The sequence below is a fragment of the Eleutherodactylus coqui genome, chromosome 3 (genome assembly GCF_035609145.1).
Source record: "Eleutherodactylus coqui strain aEleCoq1 chromosome 3, aEleCoq1.hap1, whole genome shotgun sequence".
In the NCBI taxonomy this organism is placed as follows: domain Eukaryota; kingdom Metazoa; phylum Chordata; class Amphibia; order Anura; family Eleutherodactylidae; genus Eleutherodactylus; species Eleutherodactylus coqui.
The window spans coordinates 138,823,649-138,850,177 of NC_089839.1; the positions used below are offsets into that span (position 1 = coordinate 138,823,649).

Here is a 26,529-nt window from a genome sequence, read left to right on the forward strand (position 1 = left end):
CCAGCTTACCCTTCCTCTACCCTAAGTTCAAGGGTTTTATTTTAGATGTTCTCATTATGTTGATTTATTTGAAAAGGTCTGACAGGAGTGTATGCATTGAATGTCTTTCATGGTCCATAGGCAGAAGATATATGCTGTTAAATCTCATTTTCTGACACTTTATTTTTCAGAGCTGTACTGCTACATATTATAGTCACTCAGAATTATCACCTTTGCCATAATAAAATATTTTCAAACAAAAATTGTGGGATCTGCTGAATGGTGTCACACATGGGAGCACATTACTGTAATTTGCAATGAGAGAGGGCAGGACAGAGCAGCGCTAAGTTTCTAGACAAAGCCCCGCCCCGCCCCCTTCCATTGCAAATAGAGCGGAGGGGTGGAGAGGGGGTGGGAGCTCAGTGCACTGCTCCCGAATCTTCCAGCCTCCTCCCCCTCAGAGAGGGACAGCATATATCGGCCGGCGTGAATATCCGGCCGATATACAGTCGTCTGAATAAGCCAGTGCAACCCAGCAAACAGCTGATAGGCTGGGATCCTGGGCAACAGACCCTTCCTGATCTACTACTGAGGATTGATCAGCAGTTTACAACTGGATAACTCCTTTAACCCTTTTAGGATATGGCCCTTTTTTTCCATTTTTGTATTTTCCTCCTACCTTTTAAAAAAATCATAACTCCTTTATTTACCCATCGACGTCGCTGAATGAGGGCTTGTTTTTTGCAGGATGAGTTGTATTTTTCAATGGTGCTATTTAATGTACCATATAATGTACTGAAAAACTTACAAAAAATTTTAAGTGGAGTGAAATTGAAAAAACTAAATTCCACCATCTTTTAGAACTTTATTCTATGGGTCAGTGCGATTACTACAATACCAAATTTATATAGTTTGTTTTTATTTTTTCAAAGATATTTAATTTTTTTTAATTTTCTGCCGCCATCTTCTGACAGCCATAACTTTTTAATTTTTTGGTCGACAGTTTATGGATAAACAATACCATATTTGCGTTTTTGTCTTATTATTTTATTATAAATATTGCAAAAAGTTTCTTTTTAATTTTTATTAGGCCTCATGTCAATGGGCGGGTTGCATTTCACGGGTGGGAACCTGCAGTGGAATCCTACCCTGTCCGATGACACTACTTACCCGTCCACTGTGGATGTGGGTGGCAGTGCTGGCCCGCGTGCCGCCGCACATGCGCAGTGGAGTGTTTTTGAAAAATCTCCTGCTTTCCTGCGGGGTCCGCGTTCCGTCCGCAGTGTCAGCTGCAGGCGGGCTGCGGATCGGATGGCTTCCATTGACTTCAATGGAAGCCGTACGTGTGGGAACCGCAGCAAAATGGAGCAGGCTCCAATTTGTTTTCCGGACCAAAAGGTCCGCAAAACAAACCTGCATGCTTAAATTCAGCCGTTGATGCCCATGTTTGTCTATGGGCGGCTTGAACTGCGGATCATCCGTGCGACTGTGCCGTGCCTGCCAGTGGACATTGGGTCTTACCTTCTATTTCTTTTAATAATTTGTAAAACTTTTTTTAAACTTCCTTGTACTTTTTTTGATCGCTCCAGCAGTATGATGTGATACCATAGCATTACATTATGCCGCGATCTGACAGGCAATCTATCAAGCCATGCCACAGGCACAGCTGGATAGGCATTCTGCCATGACAACCCTGGGAAAGAACCCCGGCTGCCTTGACACCTGCACAGCAACCCGCAGTCTCTGAGTATGCAGGACATACGGACCCAGCAACAGCGGTCAGGGGATTTAATGCCATTGTCAGAATTGACTGCAGCATTTTCTCTTCATTTGCGCCATTCTGTGCTGGAAGGAACAGCACTTATCTTTTTGCCACAGAATAGTGCAAATGAAGAGGAACTGTCCAAACCTCAAACCTATGGTTCTCCGTTTTAGTAATTTTCTATAATGGTGGAAATAGGCGCTGTCCAGGGGATTCGTTTTCAGGATTTTAAATGTGCACCATGACTGGACGCCTGGACGGACGCAGAAGTGTGATGTGAACTGAGCCTACAGTGGTTACACTGCAGAATGATGCAACAGACTCATTTGATCTTTTCATATCCGTGGATTTAACCCTGAAGGGGTTGCTTTAGACTGAATCTCCCTTAATCATGATGTGAAGCTTATAGCGCCGCTTTAGTTCATATCCTCAGAAATCTGTTTGCTGAACAAGATGCTTTCAGTCTATAACGAGTTACAGGAGATATCTCAGAAATCAGTCATTCTACACGGCGGGTGGGAATGGCTAGATCGCCTTCTTGATTCTCGGAACTAATGTACTGCTATCATTTGTTTCCAACCAGAAGCGTTTAAGGGCGCACAAGGCGGAAGCGAAGCGGTTCACGCTGGAGCGCAGTAATGGCCGCCCCCATGACAGCCGCTGCGGAAACGCTGAACTTCAATGTCGGGGTACTGGGACATATTGACAGTGGGAAGACGTCCCTGGCCCGGGCGCTCAGCACCACGGCCTCCACCGCTGCCTTTGACAAGAACCCGCAGAGTCGGCAGCGCGGCATCACCCTGGACCTCGGCTTCTCCTCCTTCTCTGTCTCTCCACCCGAGCACCTGAGCCGCTTCGGCTGCCGGAGGCTGCAGGTCACCCTCGTGGACTGTCCGGGCCATGCCTCCCTCATCAGGACCATCATAGGGGGTGAGTAGTGCGAATGATGAGGGTGGTAGTACTGTGACATAGGGGTAAGCTGAGGGTAAAGGTGGGAGGACTCTTATAGGAGGGGGGAGCTGAGGGAGAGGGTGGTAGTAGGGGGGAGCCTAAGGAGGAGGGTGTTAGGACTTTTATAGGAGGTGAAGCTGACAAGGAGGGTGTTAGGACTCTCACAGAAGGGGGAACTGAGCAGGAGGGTGTTAGGACCCTTATAGGAGGCGGAGCTGAGGAGGAGGGTGTTAGGACCCTTATAGGAGGCGGAGCTGAGGAGCAGGGTGTTAGGACTCTTATAGGAAGGGGAACTGAGCAGGAGGGTGTTAGGACCCTTATAGGAGGCGGAGCTGAGGAGGAGGGTGTTAGGACCCTTATAGGAGGCGGAGCTGAGGAGGAGGGTGTTAGGACCCTTATAGGAGGCGGAGCTGAGGAGGAGGGTGTTAGGACCCTTATAGGAGGCGGAGCTGAGGAGGAGGGTGTTAGGACCCTTATAGGAGGCGGAGCTGAGGAGGAGGGTGTTAGGACCCTTATAGGAGGCGGAGCTGAGGAGCAGGGTGTTAGGACTCTTATAGGAGGGGGAACTGAGCAGGAGGGTGTTAGGACTTTTATAGGAGGTGAAGCTGAGGAGAAGGGTGTTAGGACTCTTGTAGGAGGCGGAGCTGAGGAGGAGGGTGTTGGGACTCTTATAGGAGATGAAGCTGAGGAGGAGGGTGTTAGGACTCTTGTAGGAGGCGGAGCTGAGGAGGAGGGTGTTGGGATTCTTATAGGAGGCGGAGCTGAGGAGGAGGGTGTTGGGACTCTTGTAGGAGGCGGAGCTGAGGAGGAGGGTGTTAGGACTCGTAGGAGGCGGAGCTGAGGAGGAGGAGGGTGTTAGGACTCGTAGGAGGCGGAGCTGAGGAGGAGGAGGGTGTTAGGACTCGTAGGAGGCGGAGCTGAGGAGGAGGAGGGTGTTAGGACTCGTAGGAGGCGGAGCTGAGGAGGAGGAGGGTGTTAGGACTCGGAGGAGGAGGGTGTTAGGACTCGGAGGAGGCGGAGCTGAGGAGGAGGAGGGTGTTAGGACTCGGAGGAGGCGGAGCTGAGGAGGAGGAGGGTGTTAGGACTCGGAGGAGGCGGAGCTGAGGAGGAGGAGGGTGTTAGGACTCGGAGGAGGCGGAGCTGAGGAGGAGGAGGGTGTTAGGACTCGGAGGAGGCGGAGCTGAGGAGGAGGAGGGTGTTAGGACTCGGAGGAGGCGGAGCTGAGGAGGAGGAGGGTGTTAGGACTCGTAGGAGGCGGAGCTGAGCAGGAGGAGGGTGTTAGGACTCGTAGGAGGCGGAGCTGAGGAGGAGGAGGGTGTTAGGACTCGTAGGAGGCGGAGCTGAGGAGGAGGAGGGTGTTAGGACTCGTAGGAGGCGGAGCTGAGGAGGAGGAGGGTGTTAGGACTCTTTTGGGGGGGGAGCTGAGGAGGAGAGTGTTAGGACCGATGTTATTGTATCTTGATGCCACGGAAAGCTAGGGGTGTGACAGGACTTGGAGGCAGGAATGCCCCTGTCACACCCCTAGCTCCAGATTGGCTACCCTTATGTAGGTCCTACCAGCCCTAACGCTAACTCAACATAGACTGCAGGGCAGCTGTCGGGAAACTGCTGCGCTCATTAAGCGGCATCACGCCCGTCCCCTCACCGCTCTGCACCGCTGAACTCTTCTACACATACACTGGTACCCCCCTGCTGCCGACAGTGTTCCTCTACTGAAACAGGGCCCCTCCGCCGCTGTGCAGTGCTCACCGTTCTGTGCCACAGCAGTGCTGTAAAGTCCCGATCCCCACCCCCCGCTGTCGCCTTACTCCACAACGTTGCCCAGTGCCTACAGGACCTGTGAGGGGTAGGACGGGGAGACAGCGGGACAGCCAATCAAGAACAGTGGGCGGCAGCACCCTGTGGCGTCAAGATACAAAAATACCGTTAGGACTTATGGGGGGTAGGGAGCTGAGGAAGATGGTGTTAGGACTTATGGGGGGGGGGGGGGTGTTATGACTTATGGGAGGGAGCGAGCTGAGGAGAAGGGTGTTAGGACTTGTGGGTGGGGAGCTGAGCAGGAGAGTGTTAGGACTTGTGGGGGGGGAGGGAGCTGAGGAGGATGGTGTTAGGACTTGTGGGAGGGAGCGAGCTGAAGAGGAGGGTGTTAGGACTTGTGGGAGGTAGCGAGCTGAAGAGGAGGGTGTTAGGACTTGTGGGAGGTAGCGAGCTGAAGAGGAGGGTGTTAGGACTTGTGGGAGGTAGCGAGCTGAAGAGGAGGGTGTTAGGACTTATGGGAGGGAGCGAGCTGAGGAGGAGGGTGTTAGGACTCTTATCGGAGGTGGAGCTGAGGAGGAGGGTGATAGTACTTTTATTGGGGAAGAATAACAATAGTATCGGGATCAGTGGGAGCGCTCCAACAGTACCAAATGACTTTATCAATATATGATTGTATGAAGTTATAAGGAAAAAAGGACTTACCCGGCACTGTGTGAGTAACCCTGTGAAGGGTAAAAGTACTCTTATTGGGGGAGAGCTGAGCAGGAGGGCGGTAGGACTCTTATTGGGGGAGAGCTGAGCAGGAGGGTAAAAGTATTCTTATTGGGGGAGAGCTGAGCAGGAGGGCGGTAGGACTCTTATTGGGGGAGAGCTGAGCGGGAGGGCGGTAGGACTCTTATTGGGGGAGAGCTGAGCGGGAGGGCGGTAGGACTCTTATTGGGGGAGAGCTGAGCGGGAGGGCGGTAGGACTCTTACTGGGGGAGAGCTGAGCGGGAGGGCGGTAGGACTCTTACTGGGGGAGAGCTGAGCGGGAGGGCGGTAGGACTCTTACTGGGGGAGAGCTGAGCGGGAGGGCGGTAGGACTCTTACTGGGGGAGAGCTGAGCGGGAGGGCGGTAGGACTCTTACTGGGGGAGAGGTGAGCGGGAGGGCGGTAGGACTCTTACTGGGGCAGAGCTGAGCGGGAGGGCGGTAGGACTCTTACTGGGGCAGAGCTGAGCGGGAGGGCGGTAGGACTCTTACTGGGGCAGAGCTGAGCGGGAGGGCGGTAGGACTCTTACTGGGGGAGAGCTGAGCGGGAGGGCGGTAGGACTCTTACTGGGGGAGAGCTGAGCGGGAGGGCGGTAGGACTCTTACTGGGGGAGAGCTGAGCGGGAGGGCGGTAGGACTCTTACTGGGGGAGAGCTGAGCGGGAGGGCGGTAGGACTCTTACTGGGGGAGAGCTGAGCGGGAGGGCGGTAGGACTCTTACTGGGGGAGAGCTGAGCGGGAGGGCGGTAGGACTCTTACTGGGGGAGAGCTGAGCGGGAGGGCGGTAGGACTCTTACTGGGGGAGAGCTGAGCGGGAGGGCGGTAGGACTCTTACTGGGGGAGAGCTGAGCGGGAGGGCGGTAGGACTCTTACTGGGGGAGAGCTGAGCGGGAGGGCGGTAGGACTCTTACTGGGGGAGAGCTGAGCGGGAGGGCGGTAGGACTCTTACTGGGGGAGAGCTGAGCGGGAGGGCGGTAGGACTCTTACTGGGGGAGAGCTGAGCGGGAGGGCGGTAGGACTCTTACTGGGGGAGAGCTGAGCGGGAGGGCGGTAGGACTCTTACTGGGGGAGAGCTGAGCGGGAGGGCGGTAGGACTCTTACTGGGGGAGAGCTGAGCGGGAGGGCGGTAGGACTCTTACTGGGGGAGAGCTGAGCGGGAGGGCGGTAGGACTCTTACTGGGGGAGAGCTGAGCGGGAGGGCGGTAGGACTCTTACTGGGGGAGAGCTGAGCGGGAGGGCGGTAGGACTCTTACTGGGGGAGAGCTGAGCGGGAGGGCGGTAGGACTCTTACTGGGGGAGAGCTGAGCGGGAGGGCGGTAGGACTCTTACTGGGGGAGAGCTGAGCGGGAGGGCGGTAGGACTCTTACTGGGGGAGAGCTGAGCGGGAGGGCGGTAGGACTCTTACTGGGGGAGAGCTGAGCGGGAGGGCGGTAGGACTCTTACTGGGGGAGAGCTGAGCGGGAGGGCGGTAGGACTCTTACTGGGGGAGAGCTGAGCGGGAGGGCGGTAGGACTCTTACTGGGGGAGAGCTGAGCGGGAGGGCGGTAGGACTCTTACTGGGGGAGAGCTGAGCGGGAGGGCGGTAGGACTCTTACTGGGGGAGAGCTGAGCGGGAGGGCGGTAGGACTCTTACTGGGGGAGAGCTGAGCGGGAGGGCGGTAGGACTCTTACTGGGGGAGAGCTGAGCGGGAGGGCGGTAGGACTCTTACTGGGGGAGAGCTGAGCGGGAGGGCGGTAGGACTCTTACTGGGGGAGAGCTGAGCGGGAGGGCGGTAGGACTCTTACTGGGGGAGAGCTGAGCGGGAGGGCGGTAGGACTCTTACTGGGGGAGAGCTGAGCGGGAGGGCGGTAGGATGCAAATGTCAATGGGACTTTCTAATGTTAAAATTGCAGAAGTGCAAACTTGCGATTTTTGTGCGATGTGATTTTAACATTAGGAAGTCCCATTGACATTTGCATTAAAAAACCGCTAGTAGGTAGGAGCCCTTCTAGGAGGGGAGTGTTAGTATTAGTGGCATGGGGATGATAATATTGTTTTAGGAGGGTCCAGATGAATGTTAAGAGCACTCAGAATCTCAGTAATAGAATTTCTTTCTGTTCCTCAACCTTATCAAGATGACTGCTTACTACTTATTCAAATTCACAAGCTGAAAACCTCTGCTGGCTGACTATGGCCCCCTGCACACGGGATTTCCCACAGAATTTCCGCCCGTACACGCCTGCATAGGATTGCGTTACCTATGCAGACGGCCGCGATTTGTCTGCGCGAAATCACGCGCAGAAAACAAATCACGGCATGCTCTATTTCTGTGCGGGGTTCTGCAAGCCACGCACAGAAATGCCACTCCCTGACCGCCGACTCCGGCATGCGCATGCGCCGGCAGCCGGCACATGAAAGATTCGGGGCCGCGGGAGCAGGTGATTGCCGCGCTGCTCTCTGCAGGGGGTCGGGTCCTGCTTCGAGAATTCTGCAGGTGGCCTAAGTCTCATAGCAGAGGGCTTTTTACAGTTGTATCCAATTCACACATCAGCAGTGCAGATCTCTATCCTGATGATTTGTTACAGTGTATCAGGGCAGGTCCTTTCACATGCTTATCGGACACGGCCGTTCCTCCAAATACTTGTACACCTGATCATCAGGACATGTAAAATGGACCAACGATTGTTCGTTGATTGGCTGATCATTCAGTTTTAGTGATTATAGAAATGCTCCTTGATCAGCAGTACACCCCCCTGACTGACAGTATGCTGCAGAAGGATTCTCAGTGTGTATCCATCAACGCTTTTGTGATTGGGCTGAGAATCCAGCCAGCAAACAGGGACCTTAAGGCCTCCTGCACACAGGTGGATTTGCGGGATTTCGCATCCAGATTCTGCAGCAAATCCAGCCCATAGCATGCTATGGGAAAATGCGATTTCCTGTCCACGAATGGAAATCCATTGCGATTTTTTTTTCTTTCTTTCTTTCTCTTCTCTACTCATGAGTTAGAAATCGCAGCATGCTGTGATTTCGTGCGTGTTACGCATGGCCGGCTTCCTTTGTAGTCAGTGGAAGCCATCCGTCCCGCTGCCTTTCAGCTATCGTCACTGCAGAATGGTTGCAGCAGCACATCAGCAGCAAAGGAGAAGATGGTGGAGAGGTAAGCTGGGGTCAGCGACCTGGCATCCCACATGTGGGGTCCGACCTGCCTGTGTGCAGCGGCTTAAGGAGGGATAAGTCTGCAGGATCTGTGCAGTATTCACCTGTCCGCAGGTCTGGATGCAGGATAGCTGGCATGGGTCTACATATTAGACATGTGGATGTTGGTACATATTCTGCACAGTGGAATATTCCGTCCTCTGTTCACAGCTGCTTTTCGTTCTTGTGTTCCCTCTTGGAAACAAAAAATGGGGTCAAAAACGGTTTATTTGTTTGTTTGCACGTCCGTTTTGCTCGGTTTGTGTCTCTCCCATCTGTTATTGTCCTTCTACATTATTTGATAACTGCGGTAAGTGGAAAGCCTTTTGTTTGTAGCTGATGTGGGGGTCGCTGGCACGATGCACCCCCGCTGTTGCAAAGGGAGGACGGCTATCGATGACAGCCGGATCCTGCTCGCGGATAGCGCGGGATGTCTTCAGATCTCACGCTATCCCCAGGGCGTAACTGTACCTCCTGTTGCATTAAGTACCCCGCAGCCAGGACATACATTTACGTCCTATGGCATTAAGGGGTTAAAGAGGACTTATTCATTTAATGTTCTTATAGCATTTTTTTTTTTTTTAGTATCTTACCCCAAAACTGCCACTAGTTGATGGGTTTATTGCCAGGGGTGTGTTGGCAGAACCCCTGCCATATGAGTAGATTTTCCCCTTGATGAGGCTACCCCTGTAGTCGGGCTACATGCCCGTATGACGACTCTGTACAGTCTGTGACCATATAAAATGATAACATGGCCGCCGACGGTCGTCTGCACTTCACTATTTTTTTCCCATGGATGGAAAGTGACAAGACAATGGGGCGCCCTGTGAGCGGCGAGTCCCTCCTGAGTGGGAGCAGGTCACGCTGACAAATAATGAATCCTTCTTGAAGGCTCGCTTCCTCCTTTGTTTTCCTGTCATGAATGTAATCTGCGCCGGCCATCGCCTCTTGATGTTATTATTTTTCTCGGTTTGTTCTTTCTGCCAACGATGGTTTAAATGGCCGCAGAGGGAGATGTGAATTATCAGCACAGAGAAGGAGCCTCGTGTGTCGCCCATTGTTGGGGCGCCTCTCGTAATTTATACTGCTGTAGAAGGAGCTGCAACCTTCTGGATCTCGTGGGTTTAAAGGAGTCTTGTGAATTTCCACTGTCCTTGTGAAATGTAATATCCACATATCAGCGTTTACACAGTATACAAACTCCTATATATGGGAATTGAACTATTAATGGTCTATCCTCAGGCCTGACTATCAGTAGTAGAGTGGCGGGGTTCTGTCACCCAGGACCCATGCTGATCAACTGCTTGCTGGCCCTGTGTACTTGTGCACTGAGCTGAATGCTGCAGGAAGCAGACAGCTCTGTTCTCACTGCAGTGGCCAGGCTTGGTACTGCAGGCAAAGTTTCCATTGAAGTGAGTAGCCTGCACAGGGCCTCACCAATCTACTACTGATGGCCTAACCTGAAGATTGGCAGTTAACTGGTTAACAAATAGACAGCCGCATCTAAAAAGGTGTTCCTGTTTTCTCAAGTAGAGCTTATGGGTTATGTTCGGCCTTCACAACCACGTTTTACTATGAGCCGACACCAGCTCCGGTAAGCCATGCTGCTCATCAAACCGGCTTGATAGATTAGCTGTCAGATTGCGATATAATGGAATGCTATGGCATTACATCATACTGCAGGAGCGATCAAAGCATCGCAAGTCCATGTGCCCTCTGGGGGCTATAAAAAGAACTGTAAAAATTAGTTAAAGTTTTATTAAATATAAATAAAATAAACTGTAATAAAAGTTAAAAAAAAGCAACTTTTGCCATATTTAGAATAAATGAATCGAAATAATTAAATAAAAATACATATTGCTGTGTCCTTAAAAATCCGATATATCAAAGTAACGCATTATTTACCCCAAACTATGAGCGTCGTCAGAAAAAACAAATGCTAGAATTGCGCTTTTTTTGTCACCCTCTCTATTAGAAAATGTAATTAAAAAAATCGTATGTACTCCAAAATGGTATTAATACAAACTAGAGGATATTCCGCAAAAAATAACACCCCCCCCCCGCCAAGATGGCGGAATTTCATTTTTCTTTCTTTTTCATTTCATCCACTTGAGTATTTTTTTTTTAAAGTTTTTCAGTACATTATATGGTACATAATACCACTGAAAGATACAACTCTTCCCGCAAGCAGCAAGCCCTCAGATAACTACATCAATGGTTAAATAAGAGAGGTATGATTTTTTAAAAGAAGGGAGGAAAAAACGAAAATATAACAAAAATAAATAAAATGGTTAAAATACTAAGAAAATTTTTTTAAAAAGCAGCACATAATCGGTGTTGGAGTATTTGGTTCAATTCGGATAATACTTAAAGGGTATTGCAGTCTTATCCGTCAGGTAAGCCTTAGGCCTCATGTCCACTAGGAAATTCAGGCCCGCGCGGATTCTTTATGCAGAATCCCACAGCAGGTCCCTTCTTTCCCGCGGACATGGGGCCTGAAAATTGAATTAAATCACCTGTCCGGACGCTGCAGGTTCCCGTTCGTCGCGGATGGATCCGTGCACTCTTTTTTTGAACTCCTGCGCCCCTGCGCTGGAGAGCAGAAATTCAGCTGCGGGTGTACCGCGGATCTGGACGGCTTCCATAGGCTTCAATAAAAGCCTGCGGGAGACCCGCACGAAAATGGAGCATGCTGCGGGTGTTTTCCCGCACGCGCGATCTGCGCCTCAGGGGAAAATGACATCTGCAGGTATTTACTTACCTGCGGGTGTCCAATGCATCCCTATGGGGCACGGATCACGCATGCGGGACACCCACACGAATTTCCTAAATAGATTTATGCAGTGGACTTGAGGCCTAAGGCCGCTTTTCACACGACCGTGAAAATTGCCTTATATCTGCTGGTACATCGCACAAGTGGGATATCGTGGGGAGTTTCACGGCCCAATATCTCGCTCAACCATGTGTCTAATTCTGCTGAGAAGTGCACTAGAGAAGAACTCTAGAAACAACACACAAGTTTGGTTCAGATGGGCGGCTCGCGCTGGCCGCCTCGCCGCAGATGGGCGGCTCGCGCTGGCCGCCTCGCCGCAGATGGGCGGCTCGCGCTGGCCGCCTCGCCGCAGATGGGCGGCTCGCGCTGGCCGTCCCGCCCCCACATGGGCGGCTCGCGCTGGCCGTCCCGCCCCCACATGGGCGGCTCGCGCTGGCCGTCCCGCCCCCACATGGGCGGCTCGCGCTGGCCGTCCCGCCCCACATGGGCGGCTCGCGCTGGCCGTCCCGCCCCCCACATGGGCGGCTCCAGCTAGCCATCCTGCCCCAGATGGACGACATGTATAGCATTTCCGTCAGCAAATCATTTTCAAGAATAATATATGACGCATTAATGCATTCTTATTAGCAAGCGACTCTTTTTCCACTTCCTCCAGTGACTTGAATTTAGACAGACCTCCTCTTTCTGATTCCTACTACAATTTTTTGCAAAATTGCAATAACCCAAAAGGAACAATGTATTAAACACAATATAGGTGGATCACTTTACATCGGTATTACCACGTTCATAACGACCCAGACAATGACAATATTTTATTTATTGCACATGGTGAATTCCGTAAAAATAAATAATTTTTAAAAGTAATTCCGGAATATCTACTTTTTTACCCTTCCCAAAAACTGTATGAAAAAGCAATCCAAAGTCACATGTACCCCAAAATGGTGCCGATAAAAACTACCACTCTGTTCTGGGTCTCTCAATGCGGAGATGCAGAGTCAATTGTGTTTCTTTTGAAATGTGTTATTTTGCAAAACTAGTAAAAAATAAAATCTCTCTTTAAACTTGGTATCACAGTAATCGTGGGGATTCAGAAGAAAGCTATTATGTTATATGTATTCTGTAGTGCGGACATTAAAATATACAACTCGTCCGAAAAACATAAATACCAGGCTTCATATGGCTATGCCAGCGAATTATAGCTTATGGAATGGAGCCCTGGAATTTGGTTAACCCTTAAGGCACAAAATAGGCTCGTCACTAAAGGGTTAATTGAAAATGTCCTATAGTTTTGTGTATACAGACTCGAAGATGATCGCTCAAAAGATGGCATTTGAGCGATCATTTTGCTAATTGGTACTAATGCCTATGTGTAGCAATTAGCTCCTAGCGGCTCACAGGCTACTGTATTCAGGGAACAGACCACCAGTTGGTTGCTGAATACATTGCTCTGCCGGTGGGGCTGACAGCTCAGAGAATGTAATCGGCTGTAATCAGTGCTCACTGGGCAGAACACGGCGTGCGGTTCTGCTTATCAGCTGTTCTGCTGAATGACATATTTCATGCCGAAATAAAATCCATCGTTCAGCATAAAACTGAAAGATGGGCACATTTACATGCAACGATTATCACTCATAAGATGGCTTTTCAGCGATAATTGTTGTTTAAATGGGCCTTAAGACTCCATGGTAACAGGCTACAAATAAACTTTATGTAGTCTGCTCAATCAGTCATACCGTATTATTGTATCAGAGGCGCAGCGTGTGCATTGCTTTTTGAAGGGCCTTCTGGCTTAGGGTGAGGGTTCGTTTTCCACTTTGGCTTAGATTATACACGGTAAAGGCTGCCATGTTCTAGCTGTAACATGCCAGCATTGACGGCTCATGATCTAAGCCTAAGTGGAAAACGAACCCTCATAGTCACCAGGACCAGCAAAAAGCAATCCACACGCTGCTAGGACCTTTAATGCTTTACCCAATCAGGAGCTAGGGGTGTGACAGGGGCGTTCCTGCATTCAAGCCCTGTGAAATCCCTAGCTTTCTGGTGGTGACAAGATACAATAATACTCAGTCCTACTTCCTTCCATCTGTTCTCTATGCCAACAAACATTTGGTAGGTTATCAAGAAGTATATGACGGTTGAAGTGTGAGTGCAGTCTAACTACACAGGGTTTATTTGTAGTCTGATACCCTGGAGACTGCATAGGAGCTGTAGACTCAAATGATAGGAAACTTGTAATGAAGACTATGTAAAGGTGCTTAATTCTTCATTTCTATTGTATTGGGACATTTTATGAAGCCTGTACACTGCCTATAGCAATTGTTTGAGATCTCAGCAGCTGGGTCCCTTTCGATAAAAAAAATTCTGATGTCACGACGTGTCAGACGTTCAGTTACTCTAGGTGTCTTGTTTCCTTGTTGCGGCATTTGTGTGAATTCCAGCCTATTGATGTTATTCACTTACAGCATGTAGAGATCCTGAAAAAAACACAATATGATCGCTTTAAAGATGGCTTTTGAGTGATCGTTTTGCATAATTTACTTTTTGGTACCAATGCCTATTAGTACCAATTAGTAGCCTGTGAGCCCCAGGAGCTGTATTCAGAGAACAGACCACCCGCTGTTCTCTGAATAATTTCCCTTTGTTCTGCCGGAGGGCTGACAGCTGAGACAATGTAATCAGCGCTCCCCGGGCAGAACACAGCGTGTGGTCCTTCTTATCAGCTGTTTTGCCAAAGAATGCATTTCATGCTGAACTGATATTTATCGTTGGGCAGAAAACTGAAAGATGGGCACATTTACACCCGAAGATTATCGCTCAAAAGATGGCTTTTGAGCGAATGTCGAGTGATAATTGTGGTATTTAAATGGGCCTGGAAACGGGAAGAACCTTTTAAAGAGGCCACTACAGTATTTTAATGTATTCTCTTTCCAAAGCATAGGAGATAAGTGTGTGATTGTTTGGGTCAAACTGCTGGGGCCCTCAGCGTTCCCTATCACAGGGGTCCCGTGTCCCTACTACATGAATGCTGCGATAGTTAAGCATATGTGCAGCCATTCCATTTATCTCCATGGGACTGCTCTCTTCCCCAGCAGAGGGGCCTCGGGGCGCTCACTTTCCTGGCAGATTACCTAAAGATTTGGTGAAAACGGCCAAGTATTCCTTACTGAATGATATGTGTATGGAACTGCTCTAGAGTAGCCAAGTACACGCTGCTTGATGCCAGCATACCGCATCATTCAGTAAGGAATACTCCGCAGTTTTCACCAATTCTTTAGGTATACTCCTGGGGAAGTGAGCGCCCTGGGGACTGCTCTGCTGGGGAAGTGAGCGCCCTGGGGACTGCTCTGCTGGGGAAGTGAGCGCCCTGGGGACTGCTCTGCTGGGGAAGTGAGCGCCCTGGGGACTGCTCTGCTGGGGAAGTGAGCGCCCTGGGGACTGCTCTGCTGGGGAAGTGAGCGCCCTGGGGACCGCTCTGCTGGGGAAGTGAGCGCCCTGGGGACCGCTCTGCTGGGGAAGTGAGCGCCCCGGGGACCGCTCTGCTGGGGAAGTGAGCGCCCCGGGGACCGCTCTGCTGGGGAAGTGAGCGCCCCGGGGACCGCTCTGCTGGGGAAGTGAGCGCCCCGGGGACCGCTCTGCTGGGGAAGTGAGCGCCCCGGGGACCGCTCTGCTGGGGAAGTGAGCGCCCCGGGGACCGCTCTGCTGGGGAAGTGAGCGCCCCGGGGACCGCTCTGCTGGGGAAGTGAGCGCCCCGGGGACCGCTCTGCTGGGGAAGTGAGCGCCCCGGGGACCGCTCTGCTGGGGAAGTGAGCGCCCCGGGGACCGCTCTGCTGGGGAAGTGAGCGCCCCGGGGACCGCTCTGCTGGGGAAGTGAGCGCCCCGGGGACCGCTCTGCTGGGGAAGTGAGCGCCCCGGGGACCGCTCTGCTGGGGAAGTGAGCGCCCCGGGGACCGCTCTGCTGGGGAAGTGAGCGCCCCGGGGACCGCTCTGCTGGGGAAGTGAGCGCCCCGGGGACCGCTCTGCTGGGGAAGTGAGCGCCCCGGGGACCGCTCTGCTGGGGAAGTGAGCGCCCCGGGGACCGCTCTGCTGGGGAAGTGAGCGCCCCGGGGACCCCCCTGCTGGGGAAGTGAGCGCCCCGGGGACCCCTCTGCTGGGGAAGTGAGCGCCCCGGGGACCCCTCTGCTGGGGAAGTGAGCGCCCCGGGGACCCCTCTGCTGGGGAAGTGAGCGCCCCGGGGACCCCTCTGCTGGGGAAGTGAGCGCCCCGGGGACCCCTCTGCTGGGGAAGTGAGCGCCCCGGGGACCCCTCTGCTGGGGAAGTGAGCGCCCCGGGGACCCCTCTGCTGGGGAAGTGAGCGCCCCGGGGACCCCTCTGCTGGGGAAGTGAGCGCCCCGGGGACCCCTCTGCTGGGGAAGTGAGCGCCCCGGGGACCGCTCTGCTGGGGAAGTGAGCGCCCCGGGGACCCCTCTGCTGGGGAAGTGAGCGCCTTGGCGACCCCTCTGCTGGGGAAGTGAGCGCCCCGGCGACCCCTCTGCTGGGGAAGTGAGCGCCCCGGCGACCCCTCTGCTGGGGAAGTGAGCGCCCCGGCGACCCCTCTGCTGGGGAAGTGAGCGCCCCGGCGACCCCTCTGCTGGGGAAGTGAGCGCCCCGGCGACCCCTCTGCTGGGGAAGTGAGCGCCCCGGCGACCCCTCTGCTGGGGAAGTGAGCGCCCCGGCGACCCCTCTGCTGGGGAAGTGAGCGCCCCGGCGACCCCTCTGCTGGGGAAGTGAGCGCCCCGGCGACCCCTCTGCTGGGGAAGTGAGCGCCCCGGGGACCGCTCTGCTGGGGAAGTGAGCGCCCCGGGGACCGCTCTGCTGGGGAAGTGAGCGCCCCGGGGACCCCTCTGCTGGGGAAGTGAGCGCCCCGGGGACCCCTCTGCTGGGGAAGTGAGCGCCCCGGGGACCCCTCTGCTGGGGAAGTGAGCGCCCCGGGGACCCCTCTGCTGGGGAAGTGAGCGCCCCCGGGGACCGCTCTGCTGGGGAAGTGAGCGCCCCGGGGACCGCTCTGCTGGGGAAGTGAGCGCCCCGGGGGCCCCTCTGCTGGGGAAGTGAGCGCCCCGGGGGCCCCTCTGCTGGGGAAGTGAGCGCCCCGGGGGCCCCTCTGCTGGGGAAGTGAGCGCCCCGGGGGCCCCTCTGCTGGGGAAGTGAGCGCCCCGGGGGCCCCTCTGCTGGGGAAGTGAGCGCCCCGGGGGCCCCTCTGCTGGGGAAGTGAGCGCCCCGGGGGCCCCTCTGCTGGGGAAGTGAGCGCCCCGGGGGCCCCTCTGCTGGGGAAGTGAGCGCCCCGGGGGCCCCTCTGCTGGGGAAGTGAGCGCCCCGGGGGCCCCTCTGCTGGGGAAGTGAGCGCCCCGGGGGCCCCCCTGCTGGGGAAGTGAGCGCGCCGGGGACCCCTCTGCTGGGGAAGTGAGCGCCCCGGGGGCCCCTGTGCTGGGGAAGTGAGCGCCCCGGGGGCCCCTGTGCTGGGGAAGTGAGCGCCCCGGGGGCCCCTGTGCTGGGGAAGTGAGCGCGCCGGGGGCCCCTGTGCTGGGGAAGTGAGCGCGCCGGGGGCCCCTGTGCTGGGGAAGTGAGCGCTCCGGGGGCCCCTGTGCTGGGGAAGTGAGCGCGCCGGGGGCCCCTGTGCTGGGGAAGTGAGCGCGCCGGGGGCCCCTGTGCTGGGGAAGTGAGCGCGCCGGGGCCCCTGTGCTGGGGAAGTGAGCGCGCCGGGGGCCCCTGTGCTGGGGAAGTGAGCGCGCCGGGGGCCCCTGTGCTGGGGAAGTGAGCGCGCCGGGGGCCCCTGTGCTGGGGAAGTGAGCGCGCCGGGGGCCCCTGTGCTGGGGAAGTGAGCGCGCCGGGGGCCCCTGTGCTGGGGAAGTGAGCGCGCCGGGGCCCCTGTGCTGGGGAAGTGAGCGCGCCGGGGGCCCCTGTGCTGGGGAAGTGAGCGCGCCGGGGGCCCCTGTGCTGGGGAAGTGAGCGCGCCGGGGGCCCCTGTGCTGGGGAAGTGAGCGCCCCGGGGGCCCCTGTGCTGGGGAAGTGAGCGCCCCGGGGGCCCCTGTGCTGGGGAAGTGAGCGCCCCGGGGGCCCCTGTGCTGGGGAAGTGAGCGCCCCGGGGGCCCCTGTGCTGGGGAAGTGAGCGCCCCGGGGGCCCCTGTGCTGGGGAAGTGAGCGCCCCGGGGGCCCCTGTGCTGGGGAAGTGAGCGCCCCGGGGGCCCCTGTGCTGGGGAAGTGAGCGCCCCGGGGGCCCCTGTGCTGGGGAAGTGAGCGCCCCGGGGCCCCTCTGCTGGGGTAGTGAGCGCCCGGGGGCCCCTCTGCTGATTTGTCTCTTTAGCTGCTTCCTGCAGCAACTTAAGATGTAGAGGGAATAGAGCAGGACGACATCGGGGCCGTTGGTGATCTAATCTGTCATATCTGCTGCCTATTCACTGCTGCAGCCAGTTGTTGGCCGGGGATCAGAGAAGTCCTTTGATTAGGGCGAATGTCTTGGGGTAACTTAATTTCGAAGCATTTTTGTTGTCCGCCAGTTGTGTCTAACTGCAGGCTGGATGTATGAGCCTTTATCGCGCTGTGCTGTTTGTTCTTCATGTCAGCTATCATGTGCTCCATTGCACGTTGCTACTTAAAGTGACCCTCTGATTTTGGGACTAGAATTCTGCAGCCGTCCTCTTCTGCCCTTCCTCAGATCTACCAGTTTTCAGCCCTGTTATTGATCATCCGGGATGGACAACACAGTTTTCTAACTACCTAATGCACACTGTATGTACACTGCTCTCTGATTGGCTAGTGCTCGCCAATCAGAGAGCAGATATGGTGCATTGGTAGTTTAAGTAGTCTGAAAACTGTGGTCGGCCATCTTGGAAGGCAGTTAATGGAACTGGGAACCAGCAGATCGGAGTGACAAAAGAGAAGAACTGCAGGTAACAGCAGCATCTTCCCAGGCCTGTGACATCCCTTTCATTGGTTACATGGTGTAAGAACAGCTCAATCGCATTCAGATGAACAGGATTGAGGCCCTATACCAGGAATGGCCTCTTCAGACAGCTGATGTGATATTAATAAGCAGTCCTGAGGGCCTGCCATCAATATCATGCTGATAATAGTTTGGTCTAAACGCAGCCAGCGATGAACGAGAATTGTTTGCTTCCCGTTTGCGGACATAAACATTGTTGGCTGGTTCGCTTATTGCTCAGTCACTTATGTGACCGGCTGAACGATTCTTGTTTGAGCAAGTCAACAATGCTACCACCTGTGCCCGAGTGCGAACGAGCTAACGGTGACGCCACTCACTTGTCGGTTCGTGTAATAGGAACCTCAGTCCCAGGAAACCCCCTGTAGGCTGCATGTCCAGAGGCGATGATCCGCCGGCAATAAATCGCCAGCGGATCCAGCTGTGTGAAGCACAGCTTCCACGAGCGGAGAATTATAGCAATGAAGGCAATGCAATGTGTCGTGTCCCCCCCCCCTCTGGAAGTAATGGGAGATTCTGGTGCAGAATTGCCCGATAATTGGGCATGCTGCGGTTTTTCGATCTTGTGCTATTGGTGCAAATCCATTGAGATCAATGGCCGGTTAACCTGTGCAAATTCCGTCCATATTGCAATTGGAGGGAACTGGCATGTCAAAATCGTTCATATATGTGTAGTGAAAGTGCCATTTACCTGACCCAGTAGGGTGTCCCAACATTCTATTACATAGTATGGCGCCCTCTGGTGTTCAGTATATAGTAATGTACCCCTCCTCCGGATTAGCTCAGACACTCCCCCCACATCTTAGTGATCCTTTGCTCACTACGGGGCAGCCATTAGAAATTGCTTTCTGCCTGTTTGACTCCTATAGAACTAACTACATTGTCAACTGCCAGAGGGGAAAGGAGATCAATTTAGGCTAAAGCCACCATTATTTGCAATGGGTTTATTTGCATGGACAGTTTTTCTCTCGCAGTGCTCTGGGGGGGGGGGGGGGGGTAATATTACTCATTATATGGGAGGAAAAAAAAAGTGATTGCATTTGAATGCAGAAGCGATTATCATGTGATGTTTTAAACTCTTCCTATTGGAACGTGTGAAAAACTCACATGAAAATCGCACGTACGGAAATGCATTTTTCTTACAAAACACATTGCAATTGCGTCTAAAACTGCAGTCCTACAAGTGTGACATCGGTTAGAGCTTCTCGGACTGATATTGCACTTCAATTTTTGCTCTGTGTCCTCTTGCTAAAATCCCATTCCAGCATGTAAAGGGTCAAAACCTAAATCTCTAGCTGCGTAGATTCCCCAATGCCTGGAGATAATCGCGGGTCCCCAGATGATTTGTGTGCGTATGTTTCCACTTTCCGAAGGCCGCGCTCTATTCTCCACTCAATACCGCTAGCATTACATATACATTTTTTTGAACTCTTGTAAATGCCGGAGGGAGACGAGATTAGGGGCGGCGGATGTTTCCAATGCATCTGCGCCGAAGTATTTAACCAGGTGACGCAATGATGGAGTAAAACAGACGGAGCCGCAAGATCAAGGGATGCGTGACCTCATTAGTCGGGTTCAGGACCGGGCCAGGATCGGAAGGGGATTATTCAAGACGTTTCCTAATTCCATAATGTTGTGGGGTCAGGAAAAAGACAAAGCTGCGCAGATCCTGGATAAGGGTTGTCTTATTGAAAAGCACACAGTGGGCCACGTGTATGGAAAAACGGGCGCCGAGAAATGAGGGTGGGCAGCTAATCGATGTCTGTCTGTTTATCCAATGCTGGTTAGGTTTGGCACAAAGTCATCTGATTGGCTGCTAGGAGTAGCACCTCCCTTTTTTTAGTTGCCTGCACGTTTGTATTCTTTTGCTTATTTTTATATATAATGTGTGATCTTTTTTTGCATAATTGTAATTGCCAAAGGCAAATAATACCCATAGGTCATATCCCCTAAAATATCAATTTTAGATGCGCAAAATCCTCACACCTAGCAAGGATAGGACATGCAACCGCAATGCCCGCATCTAAGGTACGTGCTGCGTGAAAAGATAGCGCCTGACCTACCTTTAGTGCCTGATGTGCAGCAGTTTCCATGGACTTCTATTGGAGCTGGATAACTCGCACCTCCCGATCGTGTGAATGTGTAATTTTACAGCTAATTAAGCTCGAGTCTAAAGGCCCATTTACACGCAAAGATGATCCCTTAAAAGTCGTTCAAAAGATAGGGAGAATGACAGTCTGAGTGATCATTTTGTATAAGCTGCTAATGGGCACTAATGCCTATTAGCATCTTATTACCTTCATTTACATGTAAATTAGCCTCCTGAGCTGTTTGCAGAGAACAGCAGGTGGTCTGTTCTCTGTATACAGTTCCCTTGTTTTGCCAGGGGGTTGCAAGCTGAATACAATGTAATCAGCACTCCCATGGAGAACACAGCATGCAGTCCCTGCTATAAACTCTCCAGCTGGATGATGGATTTTATGCTCACCTAAAAATCAGCGTTCAGCCGTAGAGTGAAAGATGGGAGCATTTAGACAGAACAATTATCGCTCAAACTATGGTTTTTGAGCCATAACATTGTGCAATAAATTTTTTAAGAAATTTTCATAAACGAAAGTAATTGATATGTTTCTGTAAAATTAAAACATGCTGATTACACCGGTAAAACTGAAATAGCAGCATGAGTCATTTTCAAGTTATTTGACGCCTTGGTGACAGCTTTTTTTTTTTTGTCCTAAAAAATCGTAACTCCTCGATTTATCCATCGACGTCGCTGTATGAAGGCTTGTTTTTTGCAGGACCAGTTGTATTTTTCAATGGTGCTATTTAATGTACCTTATAATGTACTGAAAAACCTTTAAAAAGTTGAGTAAAAAGAAAAAAAAACAAAACGAAATTCCGCTTTTTTGGGTGCATCTTGTTTCTATGGCCCACAAACTGCAACAAAAATGACATGATAACTTTATTCTATGGGTCAGCACTAGAGATGAGCGAGTATACTCACTAAAGGCAATTGCTCGAGCGAGCATTGCCTTTAGCGAGTATCTCCCCCACTCGAGACTGCAGGTTCGGGTGCCGGCGCGGGGGAGCGGTGAGTAGCGGCTGTCAGCAGGAGGGAGCGGGGGGGGGAGAGAGGGAGAGAGAGATCTCCGTTCCGCCCCGTTCTACCCCACAGCTCCGTGCCCGCTGCCGGCACCCGAACCTGCAGTCTTGAGCGGGGGGAGATGCTCGCTAAAGGCAATGCTCGCTCGAGCAATTGCCTTTAGCGAGTATACCTGCTCATCTATAGTCAGTACGATTACTACGATACTAAACTCCTGTAGTTTTTTTCTTTTTGCTGTACTTTTCTTTTTTTTTTTTTTTTTTAGTTTAATTAAATTTTTTTATGCCATCATCATCTTCGCGCAATAACCTTTTTATTTTTCCGTATACATAGTTGAGCAAGGGCTTATTTTTTTTCTGGGACGTCCTGTAGTTTACGTTAGTACCATTGGAATACATACGACTTTTTGATCACTTCTTATTGCATTTTTTTCTTGGAGACAGAATGACTAAAAAAGCGCGTTTCTGGCGTTCTTAATTTAATTTTTTTTACGACGTTCACCGTGCAGGGTAATTAATGCGTTACTTTGATAGATTGGACTTATACGGACGCAGCGATACTAAACATGTATTTTTATTTTTTGATTTTGATTCTTTTATTTAGTCTAACCCAGTGGTTCCCAAACTTTTTCAGCCATTAAGCCCTTTTTGTTTCTCGTGTAACCTCAAGGTGTGAAAGGGGAGGGGTTAGGGGCGTGGCTTATAACATAATTTTTCTGTCGTTATAAAAAGGACAGGGCTGTTTAAAAAAATAAAAATAAAAAGTGGGAGGAGCACAGGATGGGCTATTGATATACTTTATATTTAAATTAACATGCTGCGGAATTAAATCCTGCACCACATGTCAATATCCGCATTAATCTTTTCCTTAGTGAGTGGATGAAATTTTCAAAGTCTCATCCACTTTGCTGCTACAGCTACTGTAAACTCTACAGCAAATCCGCTAAATGTAGTAATAATGACCCCCTATATTGGTGGCTTCAGTAGTAATAGTCACCCCCTATATTGGTGGCTTCAGTAGTAATAGTGACCCCCTATATTAGTGGCTCCAGTAGTAATAGTAACCACTATTGTGGCTCCAGTACTCAGTGACCCCACCCCACCAATTGCGGCCCCAGTAGTAATAGTGACTTCCTATTGCGGCCCCAGTAGTAATAGTGACTTCCTATTGCAGCCCCAGTAGTAATAGTGACTCCCTCTTGCGGCCCCAGTAGTAATAGTGACCCCCTTTTGCGGCCCCAGTAGTAATGGCATGCCCCACAGTGGCCCCAGTAGTAATGGCGTGCCCCACAGTGGCCCAAGTAGTAATGGCGAGCCCCACAGTGGCCTCTGTAGTAATGATGACACCCCCCCGCCACATGGCCCCAGTAATAACCCCACAGTAGCCACATTAATAATATTAACCCCTCAGTAGCCACGGTAATATTAACCCTACAGTAGCTCCACTAATATTACCCTCCCTCAGTAATATTAACCCACTCAGTAGCCCCAGTAATAATAGCCCCCCCAACTCATATAGTTACCTCCTCCTTGCAGTCAGCACCGGTCCTCCTCTGCTCAGTGCTAATCCCGGGTACACACTGACAGCAGTGTGTGAGCCCAGAACGTTTCCTCCCTGATTCCTTTTCTGCGGAACTGAGGAGGAGAGGACTCAGTGGAGGAGGATCCTGGGTGCACACTGATGTCAGAGTGTGCACCAGGATCAGCGTCTCTGCTACAGTGGTGAGCGGTCGTTGGCTGCTCACCACAGAGACCCTCAGTTGGAAACCCTGACTATCGTTCGTGGAGCCCCAAGGTCTAACCAATGACCTGTAAAAACGCAGTTCATTAATTACAACTTACTGGTGGATGATCCACAGTGTTTACGCCATGTGGAAACATACCCTATATGTTACATAAACCTACCCGTATAGTGTTCAGTGAGCACGTGGTGTGTAACAGTGATTGTGAAATAGTTGTGCAATCACTTTTATTTTTATTACGCAAGGTTAATGGTGAGCCTAATGGATTAATTGTATAGGCATATTTCCAGAATATACAATACAGCGGCAATTGGATTACATTATACCTCATAACTGGAAAACCTTACGTGGCAGAAAAAAAACCTGATATCCTATTTAAATTCAGCACACAAGTTAGTATAAGCCTATCTGCTTACCTGTTGTCATAATTGTGCTGCACAGTGTAATTGTTGCGTGTAAATGGGGCTTTAATAGCTGGAAATTTCCCGTTCACACGATTTTCTCCCAAGCGTTATGCAATTTTTATTTTGTTTATATATATTTTTTGCGATGCTATTAGAGCGTGAAAAGCACGCTCGTGTGAATGAGCCCTTAAACATAGGCCTGGATGGCCAACTTCCAAAAGCCTATGTAGAAATTAATAGGTTAGTGCCACCAGAACCCTATTAAAGGTCTAACCTATAGCCACCCTTACGGCGTCCTCAGGGAGCAGCAACCAGGGCTATAGCTGAGAACGATGTAAGGCGAAACATGTTCGGGTGGCTATTGCTTAGACCTTTAATAGGGTTCTGGTGGTGCTGACTTACAAAAGCTTATGTAGAAATCAGTAAGTTGGCCATCCAGGCCTATGTATCTTGCACACAAGCATAGGCAATTTTTGGCCGGCCGTGTCACAGCCACAGCGCGAGGGAAAATTGTGTGAACGGGTGTTTAAAACTCCCTTTTTATCGCCCGTTCAGACGGCTGAGTGTGGCGATTATACTCTGCACCCAGAATACCTTCAAGCGGAGGAGGACAGTTTAGCTCTGATCCCGGGGCTTCTCTCCAGTCTGCAGTTGGCTGATAACAGGGAACACTAGATTGTAGCTCTGGGTTAACTCTCCAGTAATATAGTACTGCTCCGTAATGTAATATTTCATGTTTGCCTGTAGTTTTTGGCTAGCAGCACAAGGGGGCGATGTGCCTCCAGCAGTTTAGCTCCTACCTGCAGGCCGGAAGGTCAGGGCCGGTTATCTAACCCTGCTGTTCATGGTACATGGCGCACGGACACCGCTCGAAGGTCGGTTAGCTTTAGGATCTTTCCAATCGGTCACCCCCTGACCGGGTCATAGACGTTCCTCCTTGACCTTCCGGGTGTTCTCCTAGATCTTATTACATCTGTGTCTGGGTGGGTACGGTTTCTTTTTGTGGAGACCACCGAGGTGGCATTGGGAAACTTACAGGCCATGCAGCGCTCCCTGGGAAAAGAGCTGGGTGCCAACCAATACGACTGTCTATACAGCTCCCACATAGGCTGTCACCCAGCTTTCCTAACATCCTGAATTACAGCAATGGCAATTTAGGGGCCCAGTGCTTGTCATAAGACTGAATGTGACTGAACTCTGGGATGGTAATAAGATGGGAAATAACGAGATTGGCGCACATCGCCCCGAGGCGTTCTAGTTGTCAGCAGTGACTTGAGTTTGCCCTGGTGCAGCCAGCTCTGTGTCATCAGAGGCAAAACTTTACCCCCCCCACCCCGGCCGCAGCTGAAATATCAGAAGCCGCTGACATGTCAGCGACAGTAATTGTTTCCTCCCTTCACGTACTTCAGGCCCATCATCAAAGGTTCTTGTGGCAGCGAGGAATTCCCGGGCGGCGACACAGGGGTCAGCGTGATTGACAGCCCGGAGCTCATGTGCTGGATTTCACCGTGGATCATGTGTCCATAGAACTCCTGTTGGACTACCGGTCCCAGCATGCATCAGACTTTACACAGATTTCATTGTTTGAAAACTCTCCTGCGTGAATTAATGTTTTTTACGTGTTCCCGTGTAGGGGACGCGGTGCATTTTTTTTTTTTGCCTCAGATGTGTAGAAGACACAACATATTGCGATAACAGCTGACTGCATTTCAAGAATTCTCATGATAGAAGGATCCTCGGCATAAACTGACCCGTGGAGGGGATTGTAAATCTTCAGCGCGCCAAATTTCACCCCTTCAAATGTTGAGGTGAAATCTGCAGCAAATTTGCACATAACCCTGATCCCCTGCAGATGCCAACTGCAGGAATTGTCGCATGTGGACGTATCCTTAACCCCTTAGTGGGCCTGTTTTAGTCATATGGGCGCAGCGCATTTTTTTTTTGGGGGGGTGGGGTGATTTTTATCTCCGCTTTACAAAAGCCATACCTTTATTTCTCCACCGACATGGCTATATGAAGGCCTGTCTGTTGCGTGTGGAGCTGGAGCTGGTTTTTTCTGGGTTCTTATAATGAGTTGTAATTTGTGTATTCATTGTTTTTGTAGGGAAAGTAGAAAGCATCAGCAATTTCCTTTTTTTCTTTCTTTTTTTAACTGTGTTAATCTTGCAGCATAAATGACATGGTAGATTTGTTTCTGTGGGTCGCTACGATTACGACGATACCAAGTTTATATAGTTTTTGGTCCCCTCCCATACACACACTTTTTCCTGCATCACTGCATTCAAAGTCCCATAACTTTTTTTATTTTCCCATGGATGGAGGTTTGTGAGGACTTGTTTTCCACGTGACGAACTTTGTAGTCTTTATTGGTAACATTTTTGGGGTACTTACGACTTGTTTAATCACTTTTATTTTTTTTTAATTTTTGCAGGTGAAATGAACTAAAACATTTTGGCTCTGTTTTTTTGCTTTTTTTTATAGCACTTGCTATGCAGAATAAAAAAGTGTGTTCGTTATATTGTACAGGTCGTTACAGATGCAGCCATAACAAACATGTTTATTTTTAAACAAGACGGAAAAGTTTACCAAATATTTTTTTTTATTCACTTTTATTTTAATTTTACTGTAGTGGACTTGAACCTGTGATGCTATGATTGCAGCAATAATACACTGCAGCACTTCTATACTGCAATGTGTTATCGCCTATCGTAGTGATCTCAGGCCATGGCAGGCCCACATACCATTGACTGGCATCCTTTTGCTATGTCCTCCCTCATTAATCACAGCATGTAAGGGGTTACAGTAGGATGAATGTTTCCACGGATCCCTGCTACTGAAGTGGGAGGCCAGCTGTCAGTCACAGGACTCGCCTCCCATAGGTCGTGACTGTTCGCCCATTTGTGGGAACTCCTCACCCAGGGAGGTGCTAAAGGGGTTGTCCAGTTGTAGACCATGGATAGCCTGTGCTCCGGTTAGTCCATCAATAGTGGATTGGCGGGATCTGCCACCCACGACCCCTACTGATTAGCAGTTTGCCACGCTGGTGTGTTTTGAGTGCTGAGCTAGTTTCTGCAGGAAGCAGACAGCTGTTTCCCACTGCGGTGACATTCACTTCAATGGGAACTTAACCTGCACTACCAAGCCTGACCACTGCGTTAA

At 51.4% G+C, this 26,529-nt stretch overlaps 1 protein-coding gene across 1 annotated transcript in view; it reads left to right on the plus strand.

The window, feature by feature from the left end:
• Positions 1 to 2,331: 2,331 nt before the first annotated feature.
• The window catches only part of EEFSEC (eukaryotic elongation factor, selenocysteine-tRNA specific), a 194,528-nt gene continuing 170,330 nt past the window's right edge, over positions 2,332 to 26,529 (plus strand). The window contains exon 1 of the mRNA XM_066596150.1: positions 2,332 to 2,671. Within this exon, the coding sequence (XP_066452247.1) occupies positions 2,380 to 2,671 (292 nt within the window). The 5' untranslated portion in view covers positions 2,332 to 2,379. The remainder of the gene's footprint in view (positions 2,672 to 26,529) is intronic.